Source organism: Falco rusticolus, chromosome 3 (genome assembly GCF_015220075.1).
Source record: "Falco rusticolus isolate bFalRus1 chromosome 3, bFalRus1.pri, whole genome shotgun sequence".
In the NCBI taxonomy this organism is placed as follows: Eukaryota; Metazoa; Chordata; class Aves; order Falconiformes; family Falconidae; genus Falco; species Falco rusticolus.
Genome location: NC_051189.1, coordinates 107617369 through 107640642, shown reverse-complemented (window position 1 = coordinate 107640642; position 23274 = coordinate 107617369). Strand labels below are relative to the sequence as shown.

General features: G+C 44.1%; 1 protein-coding gene across 3 annotated transcripts; it reads right to left on the bottom strand.

The window, feature by feature from the left end:
* Nucleotides 1-18369: 18369 nt before the first annotated feature.
* On the bottom strand, nt 18370-22110 carry AURKAIP1 (aurora kinase A interacting protein 1). 3 transcript variants are annotated; one of them, XM_037378853.1, is made up of 4 exons: nt 22030-22110; nt 21198-21284; nt 20220-20668; nt 18370-19274 (listed from the first exon to the last, which is right to left on the bottom strand). In XM_037378853.1, the coding sequence occupies exons 2-4, from the start codon at nt 21247-21249 to the stop codon at nt 19167-19169; spliced, it is 609 nt and encodes a 202-aa protein (XP_037234750.1). In that variant the 5' UTR covers nt 21250-21284; nt 22030-22110; the 3' UTR covers nt 18370-19166. The 3 variants fall into 3 exon arrangements, with proteins under 3 accessions (XP_037234750.1, XP_037234751.1, XP_037234749.1); XM_037378854.1 differs by lacking the exon at nt 22030-22110 and adding an exon at nt 21812-21977; XM_037378852.1 differs by lacking the exon at nt 22030-22110 and adding an exon at nt 21788-21812.
* Nucleotides 22111-23274: the final 1164 nt, after the last annotated feature.

Here is a 23274-nt window from a genome sequence, read left to right as displayed (position 1 = left end):
CTAGAAAACAATATTTACTCTGTCCTGTGATTTGTAAGCAACGGCTTAATAGCAGCTATCTTAGAAAAAGGATAATAATGATAAAGACTGAAAATGCGGGAGCTTAGGGCAGTGCAAGCACAAGAGCCTAGAATGCAACTAAGAGCCCCAGAATACTGCAACGCGGGGAACAGGTTTCCCTATCACAGAGGCCAGAACACGGAAAGCTGGGTCAGATTTAGAACTTGAGCTTTCAGCCCTTCACACAAGAACTGAAATAGGCTAATAGTTGCTTGACTGGTAGCAAGACAAACAGCTGACACATTGCAGTAATCTTAACCGCAGAAGAACTGATACAGTGCTGCTCCTCTCCTTGCTGTACTGGTAAGATAATACAGCCCTGCTAGCAGTGCCAAGACACAGCAACAGTATCAAGCAATGACTGAGTCTTTGCTCAAGGGAAAGACTGTTAAATTACATTAACCCCTTCCTAAAGCCCTTACTGATGTATTTAACTGTGTTTCTATAACCCACTGAACTGTGTCCCACAAGGATCAGGAGTATTAACACAGTCAGTTACTGAAAACAATCGGTGACAAACAGCAGAGAATGAAGCAGTAAATTCTGAAACTCCAAACATTGCTTCACAAAAGAAAATCTACGCACACCCTTTCTGTGTACACGTGCTCAGACCAGTTAAAAGTTCTGAGCACCTAAGTTCGCATCTACAGACCAGATACAGTCGCTTTTTTCAGTTTAGGGGATTACTTCTTTAGATCCTGTAGGGCGTTCAGAGGGGACAGACTCCTTAAACTGGCAGGGCCAACCAGGCATGGAATGAAATTGTGCCCTCATGTTTAAACAGCTGAAACTTTGCCGTTCTCACCTGAAAAGGGCAGCAGCCTTCACAGGTAGTGGGCACAGCTTTACCAGGCTGCTGGCAGAACCATTTAGAACAGGTTCTAAACTCAGTCTCCTCTGCTGACTCTGTAAGTGGTAAGACATTTCTCTTCCACATCAATCTAAGTCTGAGTTCTGAAAAAAGCAATTCATGTCCAGTGGAAAAATTGTATTTTATTTTCAAGCAGGACGAGATGGAAAAAGACAGTGGGTCAGAGTATTCAACGCCCTGTTCCATAAAGCATCTTCGGATCCAGGTATGAAAGGTATAAATGTTGCTTTAGACCTGGAATATGGCTCCCTCTGAATCTGGCCTTGTGCAGGCCTAACAACCTAATCTCTGTAGGTGACTGAATTAGCCAGGAGTCTTTTAATACAAGAATTGCAGGAGAATTACATGAGTATAAAGTCAGGAAATAGTGTAGCTGCCGCTACTATACATTAAAAAAAAAAAAAAAAAAAACCAAAAAAAACCACTGGTAAAGCTTTCTGTTTGCTTGCATTCTGTTGTTAGATGATGGTTCTTTAACATTAACAGTGTTTAGTGGATTTAAAAATCAGTCAGATTAGGCATCAAGTGGAAAATGTTGGGGAAAGGGAATTAAAACTTGTTCTTAAGCATCCATCTATAGAACAGAGCTAAATATATGTGAGACTCTCATAAGACAGCTTAAAAATACAAGCTAGTAGCCTTCCCACGGCACTCCACGGAAATAAACTTAATTGCCCCACTTGAATTTTTCCTTCTGACATTTTCTGCACCATCTAGTATACCAGAAGAGAGATTTCCTCCACCCCAGAGGGGGCTGTATTTCAGGGAAGAGGAGGGCGTTATAACAAAAACCTAAATAAACATTTAAATAATTATACTCCGCAACAAGGGAAATTTTGAAAACATCCAGACTAAATCAGATCAGGACATCATCTAGTCCAGGATCCTGTCTCCAGCTGCAGACCGAACCAGATACTTCTGAAGAAATACCAAGGGACTGGAGCTATTATTATTAAATAATTTGACCATGAAAAAACCCTACTGTTAACTCCAGCAGGTCTTCACACCATCCAAAACAGATCCACATCACTGCTAGTTCGCTTCTAGTGAAAAGTTTTAAAATAATCTTCAGATAAGAACCCCACAAAATTTCACTGCAAACTTCAACTCTGTCATTTGTATCACGTGGGGAATTTTGTGGACAGATACATACAGTCACTCACAGTCCGAGCTCCCACACACCACCTAAGCGATGACAACAGCCTGTACGTTCACAGGTCCAGCCGAAATGTAACCCTCACACAAAAGCACAGGCTGGTCTTTGCAAGTTTCAGGTACTTGCATTAGTCCAATTCCATAACCACCTGCGTGCAGCAAAGGCTCCCACTGTGCCGTGCCCCTAAACTGAAAACCTGCTGCCAGATTCTCAGCATCATAACAAAGGCAATCCTGATTGACAGCAGCTGAGGTGCTGCCCTGTTGCTGCCCAGAAGTCTGGCAGAAGAAGGAGCCTCTCCTGTTGTCTCTGTCAGGCCAGGGAGCCAGAGGAGAAGCTCCAATCTGACAGCCTTTTGTTCAGCTGCGTCACCAGAGCAGAGTCTGGAAAATGTTTGGCTGGGAGGCAAGAAGCCGTTCCCATTGCACAGACAGCAAATACAGCACCCTCTCCTTCCCTTGGTTTCTCGCAACCACAGCCAGAACCTTCCAGGCTGCAATTCCAGGTTGCTTTGCCACCTTTCTGCCTCCTAGCTTTGGCGCTGCAGAGGTTACTGGCTGTTTCTTGCATGACTTCTGGGATGGATGCGGATTGCTGTGGTTGCTGCTCTCATGAACTGGCTATTTCCTGACTGAAAGAAGCCAAGTTTGAGTCTAAACACTGAAGCCTCCTGAAGAAAACCATCCACTGGAAGGAAAGAACAACAGCTTTTCAGGGGTTCACGTCGAGAGGAGGAAAGGGACACAGAGGCTATTTCACAGATCTTTGCCTTTTCCTCGCTCTAATTCTGCACAGTCTCTACTCAGCCCTGCCTTCCTGGAGCTTTGCTAGTCCAAAGAGATCCTCCTGGAAAAGCAGCTGTGTTAACACTTTGCCCAGTTAGGAGTGAATTGTTAACTAGATCCTCCACGGAGGCTGCCCTGAGCAGTGTTCCCTAGCCTCCTTCCTCACTCCCAGAGGTATTTTGGGTATTGGTTCTCAAAACAAGAAGCAACCCCTTAGCTGCCCACTGCAGCATATACAGCTGTCTACCCTGACCACAAATCCTGTCCAAAGAAAGCAACTTCATCCAGACAAAGGAAAGGAACCTTCCAGCACCAACACAAGTGGGTTTGCTTCCCAGAGCTCTGCACCTGCCATGCTCATCGCCGATCAGGCTAACAGGGCTCCCGTGCTTCCACTTACCCCTATTTCAGATACCAAATCTATAGTGATATGAAATAGGTATTTCATATCTCTTTCAGATGTGAAATGCTGGTGACTCAGATGGAAAAAAGGCCTGCCCAAAGACAGTGCAGGGGTCACAAGATTAATTAGCTTGTGGGAAACAATAATGGGCAAACCATGTCTGCCAGGAAGTTTCCTCTTCCTGATCTCTTCCATTTTCATGGGTTTTTTTTCCATGGCTGTGAGCTGCACTGAAAGACATCCCAACAGGTCTGAATTGAAGACCACCAGTCTAGAAAAACTGAGCAAGTATCAGAGCAGGAACAGGTCTGATGCCAAGAGCTACCCTCCATCCTTTTATTGCAGTTCTAAAAACCATTAACCCTGGGAAGCAGGAGTGGAAGTGGCCACTTCCACCCCGTTTTCACAGCTATAAATATATGTAATGTATTAAAAAGGAATGCCAGAATTAACGCTCTGTTGACACAAAGACACAAATTACAGTACAAGGCTTTGTACACAGGATTTTCTAACACTCCATGCTTATTACCAGCAACTTCTTTAGATCTTCTTTAAATACAGGACCCATAGCACTCTGCCATGATCAAAGGAAGGGAGAAAATATCTACTATGAGCAGAAGCAAGGATAACTCCTGGAACTGAAAAGTAGTAGGGAATGCTACAGCTTGGGAGAATAAAAGGTGCTAATTGACAGGTACAGTGACAAAGGCAGCAAGGATCCTGCAAAGCCAAGAACATAAGCAGAAACAGAGCTTTGCATAGAAACAGCAAAAGAGAGAAAGGCATAGGTACTGAAGTTCAGGGTTAATGTACAATGACATCATTTACCTTCTAGTGGGAATTGCTCAACTAACCCCTGTCATGCCAGTAGTGTGATCAACCTGTAACACTCAGAGGGATAAATACGCACCCATATTCACTGCCCCTAAGAGCTGGTGTAGCTAGGGGAAGCCTTCAGAGCTGCCCGCTGATGGAAAAGAGCAAAGTAACACAGAACCATGTGAATTACCAGAGGGTATGCACTTCCCGGGAGGCTTAGTTTGGTTGCAAAGCTTTTCTCATTAAACTAAATCTTTCAGCTGCAATGCAGCCCATAAGCAAGCCTGGAATAATCCAACTTACAGCGAGAGCTGTGAACTAAAAGGACAAAACTGAGACTCAACCACAATAACAGGGCTGTCAAGTGAAGCCTGTCATTATTCCAGTGAGGTAACAAGCCGTGTACCTCTTACAGACCCAGCATTACAATGTTTGTTCTCTAGCCATAAATGCTAAAGCCCCTCATTTGCCTTCTCTGAAAAGCATATTCAGAATGACAAGTTGAAGGTCTGCCCAGATGCTTTTCTGCTTTTTTTTTACTTCATTGGAGTCCACCGTGACCACCAGCCTGTGATGCAGTCACCAAACCAGCAGCTGAGGCAAATACACATGCCTCGTGTGTAAGAATGGCAGAGCTCCCTTTATACTAGGTATGTATAAAGTAATATCATGGCAACAGTTAATAATACCTCTGGGACAACCTGTTTCCAGCCAAGAGAAAGGTGAAGTCCACAAAACCACCCCATAGTGGTAGACACTGCAATGGTCTAAGCTATGCTATGCCCAAGAACTCCCGAAGCAAAACAAGAGGGTTGCCCAGGAACAGTTAAGTGTTATTTAGGGGCTGTCCTTTGCAGCCAACTCCTGAACTTCTTCCTCCAGCTGGAAAGCTCTACTTCCTTATGTGCCAAAGGCATTGGTGCATAAACTAATTAATGAGAATGTACAGGTATGCAAGATATTCCATTAGATGGAATCTTCACAGGTTTTTGATCTTCTGCTTAATGCCCTGAGCTTTGTAGCTTGCCTAGCAGAGACTTAGATATGCACAAGTGAGGAGTTAAACTGTAGCATCCGAGCAGACTTCTCTCTTCCTGAATCGATGAATACGTGAGCATGTATGTGGTTATATGTTCTTCCAGCACTGCTGTCCTCGTAACAGGTCAGAGAGCTCTGCCTGCATCTTATGCCGTAAGGCGTCTCTACAGCTCAGCGGTTCCTGTCATCTAGTATCTTTGGATGGCACAATATTTAAACACCCCCTTTTGTTGGAAAGCAGTCAGCCTCAGATTCCTGGGATTCATCTCAAAACCATTAATAGAAACCAGTTACAAAAACAGAGAAATTGCCCAGGAAACCAACACAGATTTTTTTTTTTCTCCCCCAGACTGAAGCCTGAAGGTTATTTTTCCAAGATAAAAATGCATTTTGGCGTTTTTTTGACAACATGAAATCCAGAAAAGCTAGGTCCAGTGTGGGGAGAAAATCCAAATGGATTTGTGTGCCCCCAAAAAATCATCAGAGGCAGATATTTAGCAGGCATAAATCAGCAAGCTTTATGACCATGGGCCTATGTCAGTTTATACTTGCTATGAATCCTCCTCATAAAACCTTGTGTTCTACAAATACCCATCAGATCATTAATCCTACCACTAGAGAGCTTTAGGTAGTGGTGAAATTTGGTTACTCTATTTGTTAAAAGAAAAGAGAATGCAGAATCTCCTTCTCATCACCTTGTCTTTTCTGTAGATCCCACACAGCTGTGCTTCACCAGATGTTTCTTCTGGTCCTGAATAGATTTGCCTATTCATACAATGTCTCATGCCATTCACAACCTGTGAAAATCACCATCAAAACCCTGTAAATCGTAAACATTTTTGATTTAAAACCCCAGTTCTTACGAATCAGCATCAAATTCCACATTGTTCCAAATAAGCACCTGAATCAGATGCAGTTAGGCTAAGTGATAAGTTGGTTAAATCCCAATAGATCAATAAATGTACTCACTGAGGTGGTGGTTTTGTTGTTTGGTTGGTGTTTTAATGGTGTTTATTTTAAGCACAACCTCCTCCATCCCAGCAGGCAATGACTTTGTGTAGGGTACCAGATGATGAGAACATTTGAGTACTAGCCTCTATCTCCGCGATGACTTTCTTTTGAACTAATTTTTAGTTCATAATTCTTAGTCAGCTTTTAGATCTACAGTCCCCTGCACTATAGAGGTGCCTCCTTACAGCTAAAGTACTTCCACGAGGTGACAATAATAATGGGCTGTGAGCGTCTATCTAGGCTAGCCACAGAAACAGAATTCCCCACGTGTAGGCAGCTTTTTCTCAGCTATCAAGTATCAAAATATTTCATGATCCCTTTGTGACAGAGAAGGTACAAACAGAATCAAAGTCCTCACCCCAAGAAAACACTGAGCAATGAGAAACGGGAAAACAACAAGCAGCAAAGCAAATCAGGAAGGGAGATAAAGACACCAAGCGCCACCTCACTGGCATCCACAAAGAAGGTGTAAATTATAGTTTTCTCTTAATATCTTTGGCATAAACCAAAGCCTGTAAAAAGGGAAACCTGGAAAATCAGTTCTCTGTAAAAACTGATTTGTTTTAGTTGGAAAAGAAAAAAAAAAAAAGAGAGAGATTTACGTAGTTTGCCATGATTGTTTCAAATAAACGTCTTTAAAAACAGACAACCTAAAAACACATTCTATGGGTTTTTTTCTGGTCCCTCATTCATGTTTGCAAAGGTTTTTTCAGTGGTGGTATCACACGTCTTTGTTCAACAGGGGCAGGCTCTACACACAGCACAGGCAGCTTCTGGCAGGGCAAGTTTGTAGTCTAAACAGCCAGGAGCATGCAACACAAAAGGAAATGACTCACCCAAATTCACACAGCATGCTGATCAGTGGCAGAATACAACCCAGCCCAGCCGCAGAGCAGCCCAGCAGGACCTTACTCTGCAGACCATGCTGCCTCTGTCCCCTCAGGGAGCCTACAAAGCCCTGGCACTATGAGAAGCCCCGCTCTGCACATAAGCCTGGCATGGATGCAGACTGACGGGTAGAGTTAGGCAAAGTCTCTTTCCTGTCTTTCAGCTCTGGAAAACTTCAATGATACGTGGAACTCGGATATAATTTGGACAGAACCCTGATTTTTAACTTTACAACAGCCTGGTGCATCCCTCTCACCTCTTAGCTCTTGCCAGTATTCCAATTCTCCAGTGCATACAAGAATTATTACTACTTGTTGCTTCTTTTCAAGAGACCGCAGTGAAATTATATTGTTTAAATTTTATTTTGTTTAAAATGTTAAGTACTTATCTCCTAGTCTATTCTGGGAGCCAGTAGTGTCTTCACCACACAAAATTAAAAAAAAAAGAGGCAGCAAGCAGGTATGAGCTGAAAATCACTACATGAACCATGAAGCTCCTGAGAGGATGGAAAAATATGCAAATCTGAATTGAAGTTACTGTCAATCATAACTTCAGGAGTTGGTTCTACTCATGTATATGCATCTGTTAATCTTCCTTTAAGGCTCACAGTAGCAGCCAGCACCTGTGAGTTGCTAGAAGCAGGGGGATTTTTTGGGGGGCTCCTGACAAGCTACCACTTGCAACTGAGTGCCCTCAAAGCTTCTAGATCTATACAGACAAATGATCCCCCCAGATTAACTTCTGAATATCAAGTGCCTGAGACAGAAGGGTATCCAACCTATGACACAGGACTGACTCACTCCCTGGGGAGCTGCGGTTCTATAGCATCTTGGCTTTTTCAAATCCACAGTGAAACCGCCTGGCTCCCCTCTAGGGCAGAGATACCTCGGACTGGTCCAATTTGGCAGATGGTAGGCAGCACCGAGATTCAGGAGGAAATGACTGAGGGACCAAATCACCACTTTGAACATTTACTCAGCCAGTGTGCTTGTCTTAAGAAATGCAAGAGAAGGCAGCAGCTCAGAACTGTGACATTCCACCTGGCTGTTACCCACTTTCCGAATTCCAGACCTGGGTCGCATCTCTCAGTTCAGCAACACTCCTCTGTAAGGAAGAGGCTTGCGCTTCACAAACCTTTTCATTCCAGATCTCAAGGTAGTTTACACGGAAGTTGTTATAATCCCACAGAAGGAAAGTAGGTTCTGAGGGACAGAGGGGAGAAGCAGGTGGACCAAGACCACTGAAGAACAGTATCCAGAAGTCTTGCATCACTGTCCAGTGCTCCTACTCACTCGCATGCCCTTGGGCAAGCCAAGTGAGCTGACCACACACACCACAGTCCTGGCTGACTGCGAACACAGCACAACCAGAATCTCACTCCTTCCATTCTCACCACAGGCAGAAGGACACACGGGCAGAGTCTCTGCTTGTACTGCCAAAGCTTTACGATGGGACACTCATCAGCACAAGGCTGGCAGCATTACAGAATTTACAGTGCTTTCAGGCCCTTATTGCGAGATGCATCACCAAGAAGCCCCGTGCTTCTGCTCTCCTTGATCAGAGACAAGAACATCCAGGTCTGAACCAAAAAGCACTCTGCAGGAGGAAGGAGGAGGAAGATTCACATATACTTAAACAGGCTTCGACACCGTAGTTGTTCCTGCCTAACTCCCTGTTTCTCTTTGTGTTTCTCACAAGTAACCTGCTAAGCTTCCATGCCAGAACAAAATTAAAAGCAGTAATCAATCACCCACTAACAGCACTGATTCAGCGCTAGTGGAGGACTAAACAGAGAGCCTTTTCCAGAGCCGTTCTCCAGCAATCTCACACGCAGGCAGCAGTCGGGCAGGTTTCTCTAACACGGGAAAAGCTTAAGCCACAAGCACACAGCATTGTTTATTTCTGTGAAGAACCAGAAAGTTCTGAGAGTACTCAGGGAGAAGACACATTTAGCTGAGAGATGACATGTTGTGTCCCCTCTCTGACCATCAGCATGGTGCCTCAAACCACATCTTTTGGTCTCTCTGTGCATGGGAACAGTGTCCTGGTACTATGAGCTTTTGAAGGGAAACTCCATTCCTCACACTAATTGCAACCCATCTGTTGCACCCGCCTAAAATAATTAAGCAGCGGGATTCCAGGCACAGCATCTTATTTTGAGATCACAAATGACTGGGAAGAGTGGAAAAATTAATAGGTTAGCTCTGAAAAGGGTGCTCAAAGGTTGCCTTACTGAGACTTTTATTATTTACCTCAGGTTTGCAGGCCATTTCATTTAAAATAAAAATACTTCTGCTGAAAGGAGGTTGCTTTCCATAACGCAGTATAATCCTGCTGCCAAATTTAGACACACAAACATGAAGCCTGGCCAACTTTTAAGGGCTGTCTATGTGAATTGTGTATTTGCTCTAGATCGATCCAAGAGGACTTTGGCAACCATAACTTTAGCTGAAGAAAACAGGGTGCTGCTTGCTTTGCCTCCTTTAGAAATCAAGTGTTCTATTTCTGCACACAAACCTACCCGCCTGAACCAGCATTGCTCCTTCTATCCAGAGATCTGAGTATTTTACTACAGTACTACATCTAACTTTCTACCTTTTTGAGAAGAAAAGGATTTCTACCCCCTTTAGGAATGAGAGGAAAATGAGAAACAAGATTTTTTAGTATCCTGCCAGACATCACAGAGGAAAACATGTCAGAGCTCAGAAGCTCCTGGCTCCTCAGTTCTTATTAACTCTTAAACAATACAATAAACCCAGTCAGACTAGTGGTATAACATGGAACCTTTCAGTGTTCTCTAATCTCTCGGGATTTCTTACTCTAATAAACATAATTACTATTCCTTTTTTAAATGAAATCAGCCAATAGCTCTGAGGTCCTTTTTAATTGCTTATTAAAGACAAACATCAACAGAGAGTAGCCAGCCATCAATGAAGAAATTAACAGTATTCTGAAGTTAGTGCATCCTCTGAAAAGTACGATTTATGAAAAATGGTTGAAAAGCATGCAACTGCCTAATTTTTCTTGGAAAAAAACTGCCTGCTCTCCAAGTGCCCTTGAGGAGTTAGGGAAAAGTGAAATACCCCAGCATGATGATTCTAGCAAAATTACCTTCAACAGACAGGTCCAGAGGGAATGATTTAGCTGGAGAAAATACGGAACCTGTAAATGTATAGAATCTTGGCTCTTTACAGTCACAGATAATGAGGTGCTCCTGACAGAACCACAGCAGAGAAGGCTGCTCCTTTGGTACTTCATGGTTCCATAAAATAACATGGTAAGAGTAAGGGAGTAGAGGGGGAAGTGTCCCAGTTACCATGCAGAACAGTAAGCAAAAGCATCACACTAAGGCAGTATTAGCTGTTATCACCGTCTAGTGAAACTGAAGGAACAATCCCACAGTGCCTTTACCCAAAACGCCAAAGAACACTTCAAAATTATCATGTTCACCCACAATAAAAGTGTAGCCATTCCGGAGCAGAACATGCCAAGTGCTTCATAAACAAAATCCACTACGTAATGGTTTAGGACAGTGGAAAGAAGGGATGTGCACTTGGAGACCCTGCCCCACACATCCCTTCTAACCTAAGATGATAATATGAAATCAGCAATTACTCCCAAAGACTCAAGCACCTAATTCTACCCTTTAGTAGAAGCCACAGCTTCCATCATTGCATGAGTACCCTTCTTATTTACAACAGAGCTGATACTTGCAGGGGAAAACTGTACTTGTTTTAAGAACATTGCTGAAGGCCTCTCAAATACCAAAGGCAAAAAGGAAAAAGCTTCTCACATCAAACATGCCACATCGCTTCAGTGCAGCTTAAAGGGCCAAGACACACCAACCGTGAGCTGTATTAAGGGAAAGAAACCATCACTCAGTAGGATGCAGCCAAAATTATGAGCACGTCTAAGCTGATTTTGACCTACTCCAGGCTGGAATACACAGCAAACAAACTGGCTTTCCCCTTGCTGGCTTTAGGCTTTTTGCAACAGCCCTTTAGAATGGAAGAGGACAACTTTCCCCTGGCTCAACAGAGCAGACCTCCTTCCTCTCTCCAAGCATATACCTGAAACCTGAGTGCTAACACCGAGTCAATTCCCAGGCAGGCACATGACAGAAACTATTGCCTGGAGGTGATCCGTACCAGTGCCCAGTTTATAACATACATGCTTTGTACTGCTCCCTCCCAGTCCAGCTTCTCACAGCTGTGCAGAACAGCACAAGCTCTTAGAGCTCTCCAGAGCCGTGGAACCTGTCATCCCCCTCAACAGCCTCTGCATGCTCCAGTAACAGAAACCATCTCAAGAGGGGGGAAGAAAAACAAAATAAAAAAAACCCACAACCCAAAACAACCGTGAAGCTCATTTAGAGTCCCCACACCGAGCTGGGGAGCAGCCCCATGACACCAAATGTGGTAATGCATTTCATTTCATTGATAATGCAATAATCAATACAATGGGAAATGTTTAAGTTACTTTAACCTAGCAGCCCTACACCAGAAGCAGCTGTCCCTACACTGAAAGCTACATAAATGTATTTTTATTGCTCTCTCTTCCACTCCCCAGCTCCTTTTCATAATTAGAAATCACTCAAGGGGAAAGTGTTGCACCCAAGGCACGGATATCAAGATTGTTATTTTCCACTCGCTTTCTTTTCACAGTCTCAGGTTTTTGCATAAATTACTTGCGAGAGAAAGCCTTTCCTGTCTTTCCAAGGGCTACAACTCTCTTCCCTTCCACAAGGGATGGATGATGTTATCAGAAAGTAGGACACATTTAGCTCTGTCCTACCTTCTGGTGGGCCTACAGCAGGAGTTCTCACAGCTGGCAGGATACCAGCAATAATACAGGCCATTCTCCCGTATCACAAAGACACTAAAATTAGGCACCGAGATTTCTCTGGCAGATGCCCATTCAGACCTAGAGAAAACAACAGAAAAGCTCATATGCAGCAGCAGCGTCTCCTGGACAGTAACTGAAACCATATGAATGGTCAGGGAAGCCAAATGAAGGCCTGCTAAGCCTAGGTGACCAGTCACAGATTCTGCCTTCGGGATGTACCTGCTGATTCTGCTGCTGAAAAGACTCCAGCTGGCGACTCCATAATGAACTAGCTGCCTCAGTGCTGACAGCAGCAAAAACCCCTCATCAGTTGAGGAAACAGCTCTGACTCAAGCACCCAGGGAACGGAGCTGGTGAGTAACTGGTGCTGTTTACACATAGTCACATTGCTGACCATAACTGTTGTAGTTTCTGCTACCTTTTTTTTTTAAAAAAATTTGGCAGGTTCTTCTGTGACTGCTTATTCTTCAAGTTTAACCAGTTCCTCACTGCCTGGTGATAAAGCTCAGCTAGAAGCATCCTGCCATGAATTGTTAATACCCTTAAAATAAACCTGACAAGTTCCAAGCTATTAGTTTTCTATCTGATGTGCTGACTCCTTGCTCAGGACTCCACATCCTTGTCTTAACGATCACTTTGCAAGTGGTTATGGGACTCTGAAGTCCTTGCAGCAGCTGAGAGGCTCCAGGAGTGCTGTCTCCAGACCTACATAAACCAAAGGCAATGACAGTCCCTCAGCACAAGACCTGCCTGATCAGCACCAAGTCTTGTTTATTGAACAACTGAAAAAATGCTTTTTTAATCAATATTTCATGTTATTTTTCTACTTTAAACAAGATTTTAGCCACGCTTCCTAAGCAAACAAGGCACATGTAGTTATATGATTCCACTGTCCATTCAGCCCCCTCCTCCTTCCCATTATTTCAAAACACAATAGCCAATTTCAATTTCAGCTACATTTGAGAGTATGGGACAAGTCTCATAGTTCTATAGTTCCTACAAGTCTTGTAACTAGTGTAACAGAGGAAAGATGCATTAGTGCCCATGCTGTGAGTAAGACTAAAAAATTCAGTCTTATTTCAGGGAATTTACACAAGAGTGATGTATCAATTCCCCTAAATTCTCTGGCTCACAGAACAACTTGTTTCAGTTTTGTTCCTCTGTCTTACAGGGAAAGGCAAGCAAGAACAGATACGTCCACAGGAAAGTCAGCACACTCTGCTTAAAGCTAGCTCAGATGTCTATATAAGAACTACAGTTACTGATTTTTCTTTTTTTAAAATTTAAAAATCAGTAGGAAAAGCAAAACCCACTTTTCAAAACCATTGCAGTTCTGCAAATGCGACGTTCCACGTTGAGTACAGAGTGCTGTTGTTTTTGGAGAGTAATTGACCAGGCTCAGCCCAAGTGAACCCAAACCAGGATGTTTTCACAGTCAGAACAGAAATGCCAACAGCAGAACAGCATGAATGGTGAAATGAGAAGATATAATTTTAGTTATCCGCAGGTGCTGTTTGCAAAATCAGTAATATCACTTCAGATAGATTTTCAGCTCGTGTAAATAAGCATGGTTTATTAACTTTGGAATATACGGACAAGAATTCACACCCACTGAAGTACAGCCAGCTTCATATTTAGAGAAGGATCAAGTCAGAGCTACTGAAGCCAATGAACATACACCAAATTATCCCAGGTAACTTTTAGACAATTTTTAATACAGAAGTGTACCATTTAATATGGGTATTAGCTCACTAGAGTAAAGGTACATTGTTTCTGTTCAGGAATTATTGGGCAATGGTAGTCAGGTGACATGAGCAAGATCCTATTAAATCCCTGGAAGGTGTGTTTTGTGCATCAGATGCTCATAAACATTCCCTGACTTGGGCTAACACGTACTACTCCCTTTAAGACTGGTTTTGAGTTTACTAATGGAAAAGAACGACAGTTCCCACAATACAGACATAGAAAGAACTTGGTTTTCTGGTGCCAGAGTTACGGTATGCAGAGGAATCCTCCTACAGCAAAGGAGGAGGCTTCACCCCTGCCCCCTCTGATGTTGAACAATACAAAAAAAACCCAAGAAACATAAAAACCCCACCGCACAATGAAAAACCCAGACAACAAGAACCCCACAAACACCCAACAATCTCCCTCCCCAAAAAACCCCAACCAACCAACAACAAAAAAACCAACACACCACCACCACAAAAAAAACTACACTCCAAAAAACAGGTTCTTAGGCACCCCTATCAGGAGCCAATACAACAGTAACGTGAAGAATATTTCTCTTTACATTTGCTGCTACAGTTGCGTGCAGCCAGGTTTACTGAGCATCCCACCGTCTGTCCCCAGCCCTTCAACACACACGCGCCTGCTCCCATGAAATCATAGTTGAAAACACAGTGAATAAACTCTCTTGACCTGGACGTTTTCAAGATCACAGTCCATCAGCCTAACAAAATCTGACTGTCTGGGTAATACCAACACAATTTTTTTTCCAGGCTCCCTGTGCTTTAGGATTTAAGGACACTCAGACCTTTTGCATATCTACAGCCTCAATTCAGATCAGTGTTCTCCTTCGATGTGAAATCTTTGGTCCCATCACAACCTGTGCAGCTCCTGGTTTGAATCAGCTTCAGGTCCGGTCTCATGAGCAGGAGCTGAAGAAACCATCATTACATTCCACTCCATTTCCTTTCCACAGGGCTCCTTCCTGGACAGCCAGTCTGTCTGTCTGTGCCAAGGACAGCATGGAGAAGGCATCCATGAGCTCCTGCATGACCTCAGGGCTGCTTTAACAGCTAGCAGACTATCCAACATGTTTTGTAAGGTAAGCACAAGATTTTCAGAGGAAAGAAACATCTTGCATTGACTGCTGGACTTTCTCTTTTCCAAATTAATTCTGTTCAACTTTGAGTCAAAACTACAGCAGACAATTACCAAGAAGCCTGTTTCTGTGGAGAGCTGCAGCAAACAGCTGCCATACACTGTTGAAATCTCATCTGTAGACTCCAGACCAGAGGTGCTATGGTTAACTGCTCTTTATGCATGATGATGTTAAGCCAAATTGCTAAGCTGCTGCAATTTACACACATTTTAAATGTTTCTACTTTCCACCCATTTGGGGTTCAATCCTTGTTACCAAAGGGACCAGCCTTCTTGGCTTCTTCATTTGCTCTAAAATAGTGTGGTTGCTCTCTTTATAAAAAAGGGAATTGAGATAAAATTTTCTGCTCCCCATCAGCATCACAGATCTCCTGCTTCATCATCATTTCTAAAAACCTGTCATTGCTAACACTTCATCTGTGGACCACCAACACTGTGGACCACTAAGCAATAGTCTGTCTAGCTATGCAAATTACTGGCAGTTAATCCACACTCTCCCACCCCTGTGCCAAGCAAACCTATCTTGGATGGTGTTAGACAACACAACAATTGAGGAACAGCTGCAGCAAGCAGTTCTTTTGCATTGCTCCCTTCCCCACATGCAATCAGGCCTGATCCCCTGCTGTAAGTTATTTTTAAGTTATACTGGTTTAATTTGCGTGGCTGAAAGAACTGTTACGTCCAGAAGCCTCTAAAGAACTTCAAGAATCCACACTGGTGTGACTGAACAACACACTTTCTAGAGAAGATTCCTGAAATACATTTAATTCCTACCCTAGTAAGAAACACTGCTATCCAGCTCAAAGAGACAACTAAAATCTCAAGTTTGCCAGCAACCATTATTTGCTAGCATTAGAAAGAGATAGTACTTCTGCCACAGCTATGTCAGAAGCCCACTACCACTCTGTTGCTATGTTTTGAGTTTTCCAGAAGGGAGAACACTCTCTGAGTTTGCAATGTGATGCTTTGGCTAAGAGAAAATGCAGAACTTTCACCCCTTCAGAGGCAGCTGACTTCCTATTTTAGAGGCAACTCATTTCAACACAAACCTGAATGCTATGATAAAACTACCAAACCTGTTCAGCTGAGCTTGCTGTCTCTGTATAAGTACAGGCAATCCAAGAATTAGGGATGTAAGCATGAGTGTAAGGGGTTTTATATTCCAGTTTTAAGGGACATTTCCAGACCAACAACTGTCAAGTAGTTTCAAACATGAAATCACTATCCCACTGGGTATCTCCAGTCTCTGCAATAAAAAGCACGAATTTCCCCAGCAGCCTCCTGCTGAGTTTCAACCATTTCCTCTCAGAAGTGAGGAATAATAAGGAAATAAAGGAGAAACCTTCAAGTCTTAAATATTTTGAGGTTCATTTATAACAGTCAAACCTTTCCCGTCTGCAGCTACCACGGCTACATATGCACATACACATATATATTTACTAAGTAGACTGGTATGTTGGTATGCATGTATTTTGGAGAGGACCAGCAACTGTAAAGCTTTGTGAACAGTATTTTATGTACTCGTGCTCCCCCTACAGAAAAACAGGTGGAGCTTTCGCCTACCTGTACCAGAGAGTTTAAAATTGCATCCTGTGGTCAAGAAAGTTAAAGCAAGTTGATACAACCCTGGTATATATTATCTGATAGTGCCACATAAGACAGACAGTCTTTGCAGCATCTGCCACAAAGAAAATATAAATCCTGAGATGTGCTTTGAGGTACTCTGGTAAAAAAGAATATAGCATTCATATGACTAAGACTGGCAGTAACTGCCATGGATTGTTTACAGACACTTCTGTAAATTACACAGTAGTTCCAGATTTCTATACGTGGCTGTGTAATTACATCTAATAGATGTAAAAGCAATGACTTCTCTTGGCACACTACAATTTGGATTACTACTTAGAGAGGATACCATTTAATAAGCTACTTCACTTCCTGGAGACTTGCAATCCACCACACATCATTGCCTTAGTACAAGAGTTCACTTGCCGTGGAACATCACAAGGTACTGAATGATCATGCGCTGCAATTCCCACCATTTCAATCATTCTCTTTTCTAGTTAGTATCAGGATGTAAAAACAAGTTAGAGAGCAGGGTGGTGGTGCTGATCCAGGAAAATGGTACAAGTTCTCTGCCTGCATGATACCAGCACGCCTGAGAACAATGAACAAGTTTGTCATCTACAGCCTCACCATTTTATGTCAAACTAGAGAGATAAGACCAACCTAAGCCTTATGGATAAGGACGGCTAACATACCCTTGGGCAGCTGGTAGATTTAGAGACTACAACAAAGAACAAAGACGCAAGTTACAGGATTAAGACAAAAAGAAAATCAAGGAAGAATAAACCTCAAAACTGGAATTGGAGGTACAGCACTGACAAATGAAAAGGGCATGCTACTTTTTAAAGTCTATTGCTCCGTGTAATTCCAGCGGCATTGCAATTCTTCAGCAACCAGCAATCTCCTAGAAACATGTAAACTAATTATCATTTTTCCCTAGACAGAAAACCAGCAAGTTTGGACTAAGAGGCAGTAAGAGAAGCTGTAGGACTGACAGAAGACAACAATGCTGGCATAAAGGCTCTTAAAACAAATGTGACTAGGGGGAAAGAAAAAAAAAGAAAAAAAAAAAAAAAGAAAAAGAAAAGACACAGACCTGACCTCAAAGGCACTAATCCTCTCAGGCCCCAGCCTTTCACCTAAGCATCTTTGTGCAGGGAATGTGTATTGGTATTTTAGAAACACCTAGATGCACTCTGCATATTTAACAAACCTGTAAGCCAGAATCAGCACTCAATCTTCTCTCACTTGGTGAGTTTCTAAGGCTCATGGCTAGACATCCTCCTCTTCATTGAAATCCTGACAATAGGCTGAATGAAAGAGTCCTGCTGGTCTTGGTTAAAAGCAACCGCTGCCTATTTAAAGCACGAAAAGGATGGAACATGTGTTTAATTTTTTTTAATCAAAGTTGCCTACTGTTAACATATGGTTTGGAAAAAAAAAAGTATAAAAATATGCTAATCACATGTTTCTACAGGACTTCAATACAGTTCTCAGAGTGCCAACAGTTCTCTAGCAAGATTAACCCATTTTTAAATGTGGGTGTACCCTTTCCTTAAGATACCAACATAACGACCCAGCTAGCTTCTACATTAATGGCTAAGGAGTTTCAGAGGCTTTACATTCACTGTCATCTAGCAATAAGAAGAGCAGAGCACCACACACAGAACCCAAGACATATTCACTGTGTGCCAGGAGTCACCTGTCCTTCCTGCAGTGAGATTAAACTGTACCTGGCACCGATGAGTTCCGCACATTATTGTTTCTCTTCCTTTTCAGTTTAGTCAAGTGTTCTGCTCCTAGCAAATAAAAAGGAATAAATTTTCAGGGTAGTTTCCCTGTATGCTGCAGAATGATGAGCCTACACAGCTCGTTCCTTTTTCCCCTCTTTCTCTCAGAGGCCAGTCCACCCCACCTATCTGCTAGAATAGACAGGGAAGGGCTGAATCACACAGAACCAAAGTTAATAGCCTCAAACAGAAAAATCAAAAGCAGAACCCAAAAGAGAACTCAGATATAAAGTCTCTGACTCTGACAGATATAAAGTCCTCTCTCAGGGTTTATTTTAAACATTTGTATTCTTCACAGCTTTCGTGAGTCTCTTCCATCATATAAAACCAGCTGATAACAGGATTGCCTTGGTCACAAATAGTTAATGAATAATCAGCTCTGAACTTTTACTGATACCAGTATCTGAATGTTCTGTATGACAAGGGTCAATTGTAGAAAAAAAAAAATTATTAGCACAAAACAGAACAGAAAAAATAAATTTGCTTTTTAAGGATGCTCATGCAATGCCTAAGGCACATGCACACCAAGGCTTCAGACAGGTGAAAATCAAATCTTTTTCAGATATATTCTACAGAATTATGTGCCAATTCTTACTTCACAATAACTCTGAGCAAACACCAGCCTTTTTACAGCAAGGCTATGAAAGAATGAGATTCTGAAAAGAACTTTTCAAAATGCTTGTGTCTTATATACAATGAGAAGAATTCTTTTGCTTATCTCCCAGAACTGACTGTTCTTACAATACATTGTTCGGTCTAATCTTCATAAATTCATCTGCAATCTTTGATACCTTTGCCCTAACATACAGCTGGGGGCAGCAGCACGGGACTGCACACAGCAGCACCATGTCACTATACAAGAGCTCCCACCATTCTTTTGGGGAGAAAAAGCATATTGCTGTCAGGTTTGCCCTTGGAAAACTGCTCACCAAGACTGAAAGTATCCTCCTACTAATTTCATCACACTCAGAAAAAGGTTAAATGTAATCCACATACTTAAATATTTTTTTTAATTACAATTACATGTTAAAACTCATTACAAGTGTTTTTATCGCTTTGAACTTTTCAGAAATATCTTGGGTGTCTGCCATCCCGCAGGAGGACTTTTCAAACCAGCTCTTTTCCAGATGCGCTCCAAATCTTTCTCAAATTTTATCTAAAACAGAAAAAAAAAAAAAAGAAATGGTAACACAGCTCAAAGCAACACTCAAGTATTCAGCCACTGCCCACATGTACCAAGTAGAATCTAGATGTTACACACACAGAAGAACCAAATGCTTTACGGTTTTAAGTAGGCAGCTTGCTCTATGTGTCAAATTAGCCTTACTGCAGAAAATACATTAAAATGCAATAGGATTCTGGTAGCATTATTTTAAAAGTCCTGTGTGAGGAAAACTGAGAAGACAAAAAATGAAACTTAAGAAAAATTTAGAGGTTTTCCTCATGATAGTGTGTTCAGCACTGCTTCCTACAAATCTGAAGAAATGGAGTAACAATTAACCCCAATTTGCATCAAGGCAAGGTGAAAATTACCAGAGAATGAGCTAAACTATATTATAGCAAACCTAACAGACTAGTGAAAGGTAGCATTGAATGAGACCATCTACAGCTTGAATGAAGGCCCATGTCTTCCCTCACCCCTTCTATTATGGGAAGTAAAAGGCTTCTCTATAGAAAAAGACAATAGGAAGCACTTGAGGATGTTGGCAAGACAGGAGATAAATTAAGATTAAACCAGTCTCCCTGATACAATGCAGACACGTGAATTTATCTTTCACACAAATGCTAAAATTCTTCTCTCTTAGCTACATGTATTTATAAGTTTCTGTCATGCAACAGAAATCGCGCTCAGTAACTGTCGCACATGTATGTTTACAACCACAGAAATATTCTACATTTCAGGTTTTGAAGATGTACAGGTCAAACACAAAACAGAAAAAGCTATTGTACTAGTAAATACTGAATTTATTAAGGCGCTCTGAGCTGCTGCCATTTTTCCCCAAATAAATTCCACTTAAACACATCGTCTGAGACCTGAACAGAGGCCAGTTTGAGAAGAGGGGACATTTATGTCAAGAAGTTCTCTCTACCCTGAGCTCACCTGACGCTTCTTCTTGCGACCTTCCTTTATCCTCCTCCGTACAAACTTTCTTCGCTTTAGCAGCTTTTTGTACTTGTGTCGATTCATTTTCCTTCTGCGAATCTTCAAAACATTCTTACACTGAACATTGTTGCTACTTGTTCCTTCTCCTTCCTCCACATCAGCTCCCTCGTAAGATGGAGGACAGTCATATCGCTGCAGAGGTTCATAGCCCGCTTCTTCCTGAGCATTAAGGACTTCTGCTTTAGGTAGCAGGTATCGAACTGTCAGCCAGCTTTCTAAGGGGCTGATGGAAAGTTTTCTGGGGATCAGCACCTCTTCCAGTTCAGGGTCCAGAGCATACCACTGCTGAGGCTGGGCTCCGCTATTGTTAGACGGCTGTGTGCTATAGCGCGCAGATGTAGAATGATAGCAAAGAAAGGAAGACACTGACCTTGGCAAAAGGTGGCCTTTGAGAAGAAAAGAACGTCACTTAAGAGGCAGAATTGTCAAAACAGAATGTTAAGAAAAGCTCTGCCCAGCTCTCAAACCACCAGGTAACTGTGGCCAGAATAATCTAACAAAGGAATTTGCTTACAAAAATTACATTCCCACCACATAAGCAAGTATTTTTTAATTTGAATTTAATTATGCTGCTGTAATGCCACCTGCTAAAAATACATTATACAGTGCTTTATCGTGTAAGCTGTGTGTAAGTACAATTTGGAACAGGGAACTGTTCACTGCATTAAGCCTTTCTGTGGCTAAAGAATCTCCTCCTAAGCTTAAAAGAGGTCAGATCAGAACTACACAGTACGGAGAGAACAGATCAGAGACATACGAACATTTGAAAACCTCTGAATGAACAACAGCCTCACCACTCTTGCACTGCTTCCTGGGAAATAAATTCCTGGGAGCCTCATTACCTTAGGAAAATTAAAAAAACAAACAAACAAACAAAAAAACCCCAGAAACCGAGGTCACACAACATCAGTTTACCTGCAATTCGTGAAGCCTTCAGTAACCTAGAAGTCAGCTGTGATATTAACATATTGTTTCGCTCTGTCCGTAGCCAGACTGTAATGACTGATAAAATAAGGACATTTACTCATTGAGGTGAACATACTGCTTAAAAAAAACAAATCCAAAAATGGGCTGAGTCACTCTAAGCACCCTCCTCCTCTCCTCGCCAGGCTGCTGGGTTTTGCTGGGGGGGCCTGGCCCACAAGCAGGGGCTTAGCGGGGCCGCAGAGGCAACTGAGGAAACCTCGGCTGTTCCAGGTTTAAAACAAGTCCCCTCCAGGCACAGCCCGGCTGCCCGCCGCCCCCAGGCCCTGAGGAACAGGCCGCTCCCGAGGCGGGACGGACCGCAGCCCTGCGCTCCGGGGGGTGGGCAGCCTCCTGCCCCGGGCACGGGGCTACCAGGGCACGGGGCTACCAGGGCACGGGGCTACCAGGGCACGGGGCTACCAGGGCCCACCACCACCCCACGGGCACGGGCTACCAGACCCTGCCACCACCCCACTCCGCTCCCCGGGCACGGGGCTACCACGCCCCGCCACTGCCCCACTCCCCGGCCACGGGGCTACCTGGCCCCATCACCGCCTCGCTACCTGGGCACAAGGCTACCCGGGCACGAGCACGGGGCTACCAGGCCCCGCCACCGCTCCGCGGCCACGGGACTACTAGGCACGGGGCTACCAGGCCCCGGCCCCGGCCCGCTCCGCTCCCCGGCCACGGGGCTACGCAGCCCCACCACCGCCCCGCTCCCCGGGCACGGCGCTCCCAGGCCCCGGGCACGGCCCGCAGCCCGCCGGCCGCCATCGCTCACCGTCCCCGCCCGCCGCTGCCCCGGAACTTCCGGCCGCTGCGCAGGCGCCGTGAGGCGCGGCCGGGCCGGGCTGTGCGGGCGGGCCCGGGGCAGCCATGCCGGGGCGGGGGAGGGCCAGGCCGCAGCCCCGAGGCGGCGGGGTGCCTTCGGCCGCCGTCCAGCCGGGTGGAGGTGCTCGGCCCAGCGCACCGGGAGGCCGGGGGAGGTGCCAGGGCCGGGCCGGCCGCGGCGGCGCGCAGGGGCCGCGGCCCTCAGGGGAGCAGGGCCCCGCCTCGGAGCTGCTGCGGGCTGGGCGCGCCCGGGGAGGCGCTGGCGGGGCCTGCTGCCCGGCAGCCAGCTCTGCTCTCCTGCTGCCGGCCGGCGGAATCGCGGGGCAGGGAGCTGAGAACGGAAAACCGGAGACAAAACCCTCTAATACCCCGTCTGGAGCGCTAGAAAGCCGGCAGGCTTTAGTTTCGAAGCTGGATGCACGGGGGATAAGTTCCGCCCAACACACATCCTGACTTTGTTCACCATTTATCTTTATATGGTCAATCTATACCTATTAATGACATTTCTGAGAAACTGTTGGCATATTCCTTACGGTTCCATGCACTACTTATCATATCTACACTCTTACTACACATACGTGGCCTGATGGGTCCGGGGTCCTCTGGTGGTCCTCTGGGACACCTTCATCCTTTCATCTGCTCATCCTTTTCATGACCTTCCCCGTGCCTTGTTTCAGCACTCGGGGCTCATGTCTCGGTTTCAGCCCGGTTCTTACCTACTATTGTAGCTAAACTATACAATGGAGCATTCTACTAGTAACTAAACTACATAATGTGACATTGTACAGCTCGGCAATGCCATGGATACATTAGTTCCAACATTTACAGTTAAGCACACAGGTAAAATTCCCCTCGTCTCAGAGCATGCCACGCAGCAGGCTGCGGAAGGCACATCTGCTCCTTTTCCACACCCAGCATCTGACATTTGATTCAAACTAAATAGCTCAACTAGTTCAAACTGAGCTCGCCCCTTACCTACCAGGTTTGTGCTGATACAACAGTCACACTTGGAGATGGAAAGTCAATAGCTTTCAGCTGATAGGAAGGCACTGCGTTTTGTTCACCTGCTTGGTCACAGCAGCGCATCACTGAAAATCGGTCTGAGAGCCAAAGTGTGGCAGAACAAGCAGTTTTTCAATGAGACTTTACATCCTTGTCGATGTGGGGATCGCGAAAGGCAGCTAGAGAACTCTCT

Coding starts and splice junctions, on each gene's coding strand:
- AURKAIP1 (XM_037378852.1), bottom strand. Junction 20,669..21,197: donor GAAGGCTTCACGAATTGCAG/GTAAACTGATGT, acceptor TTCTTCTCAAAG/GCCACCTTTTGCCAAGGTCA. Junction 19,275..20,219: donor GTCGCAAGAAGAAGCGTCAG/GTGAGCTCAGGG, acceptor TTTCTGTTTTAG/ATAAAATTTGAGAAAGATTT.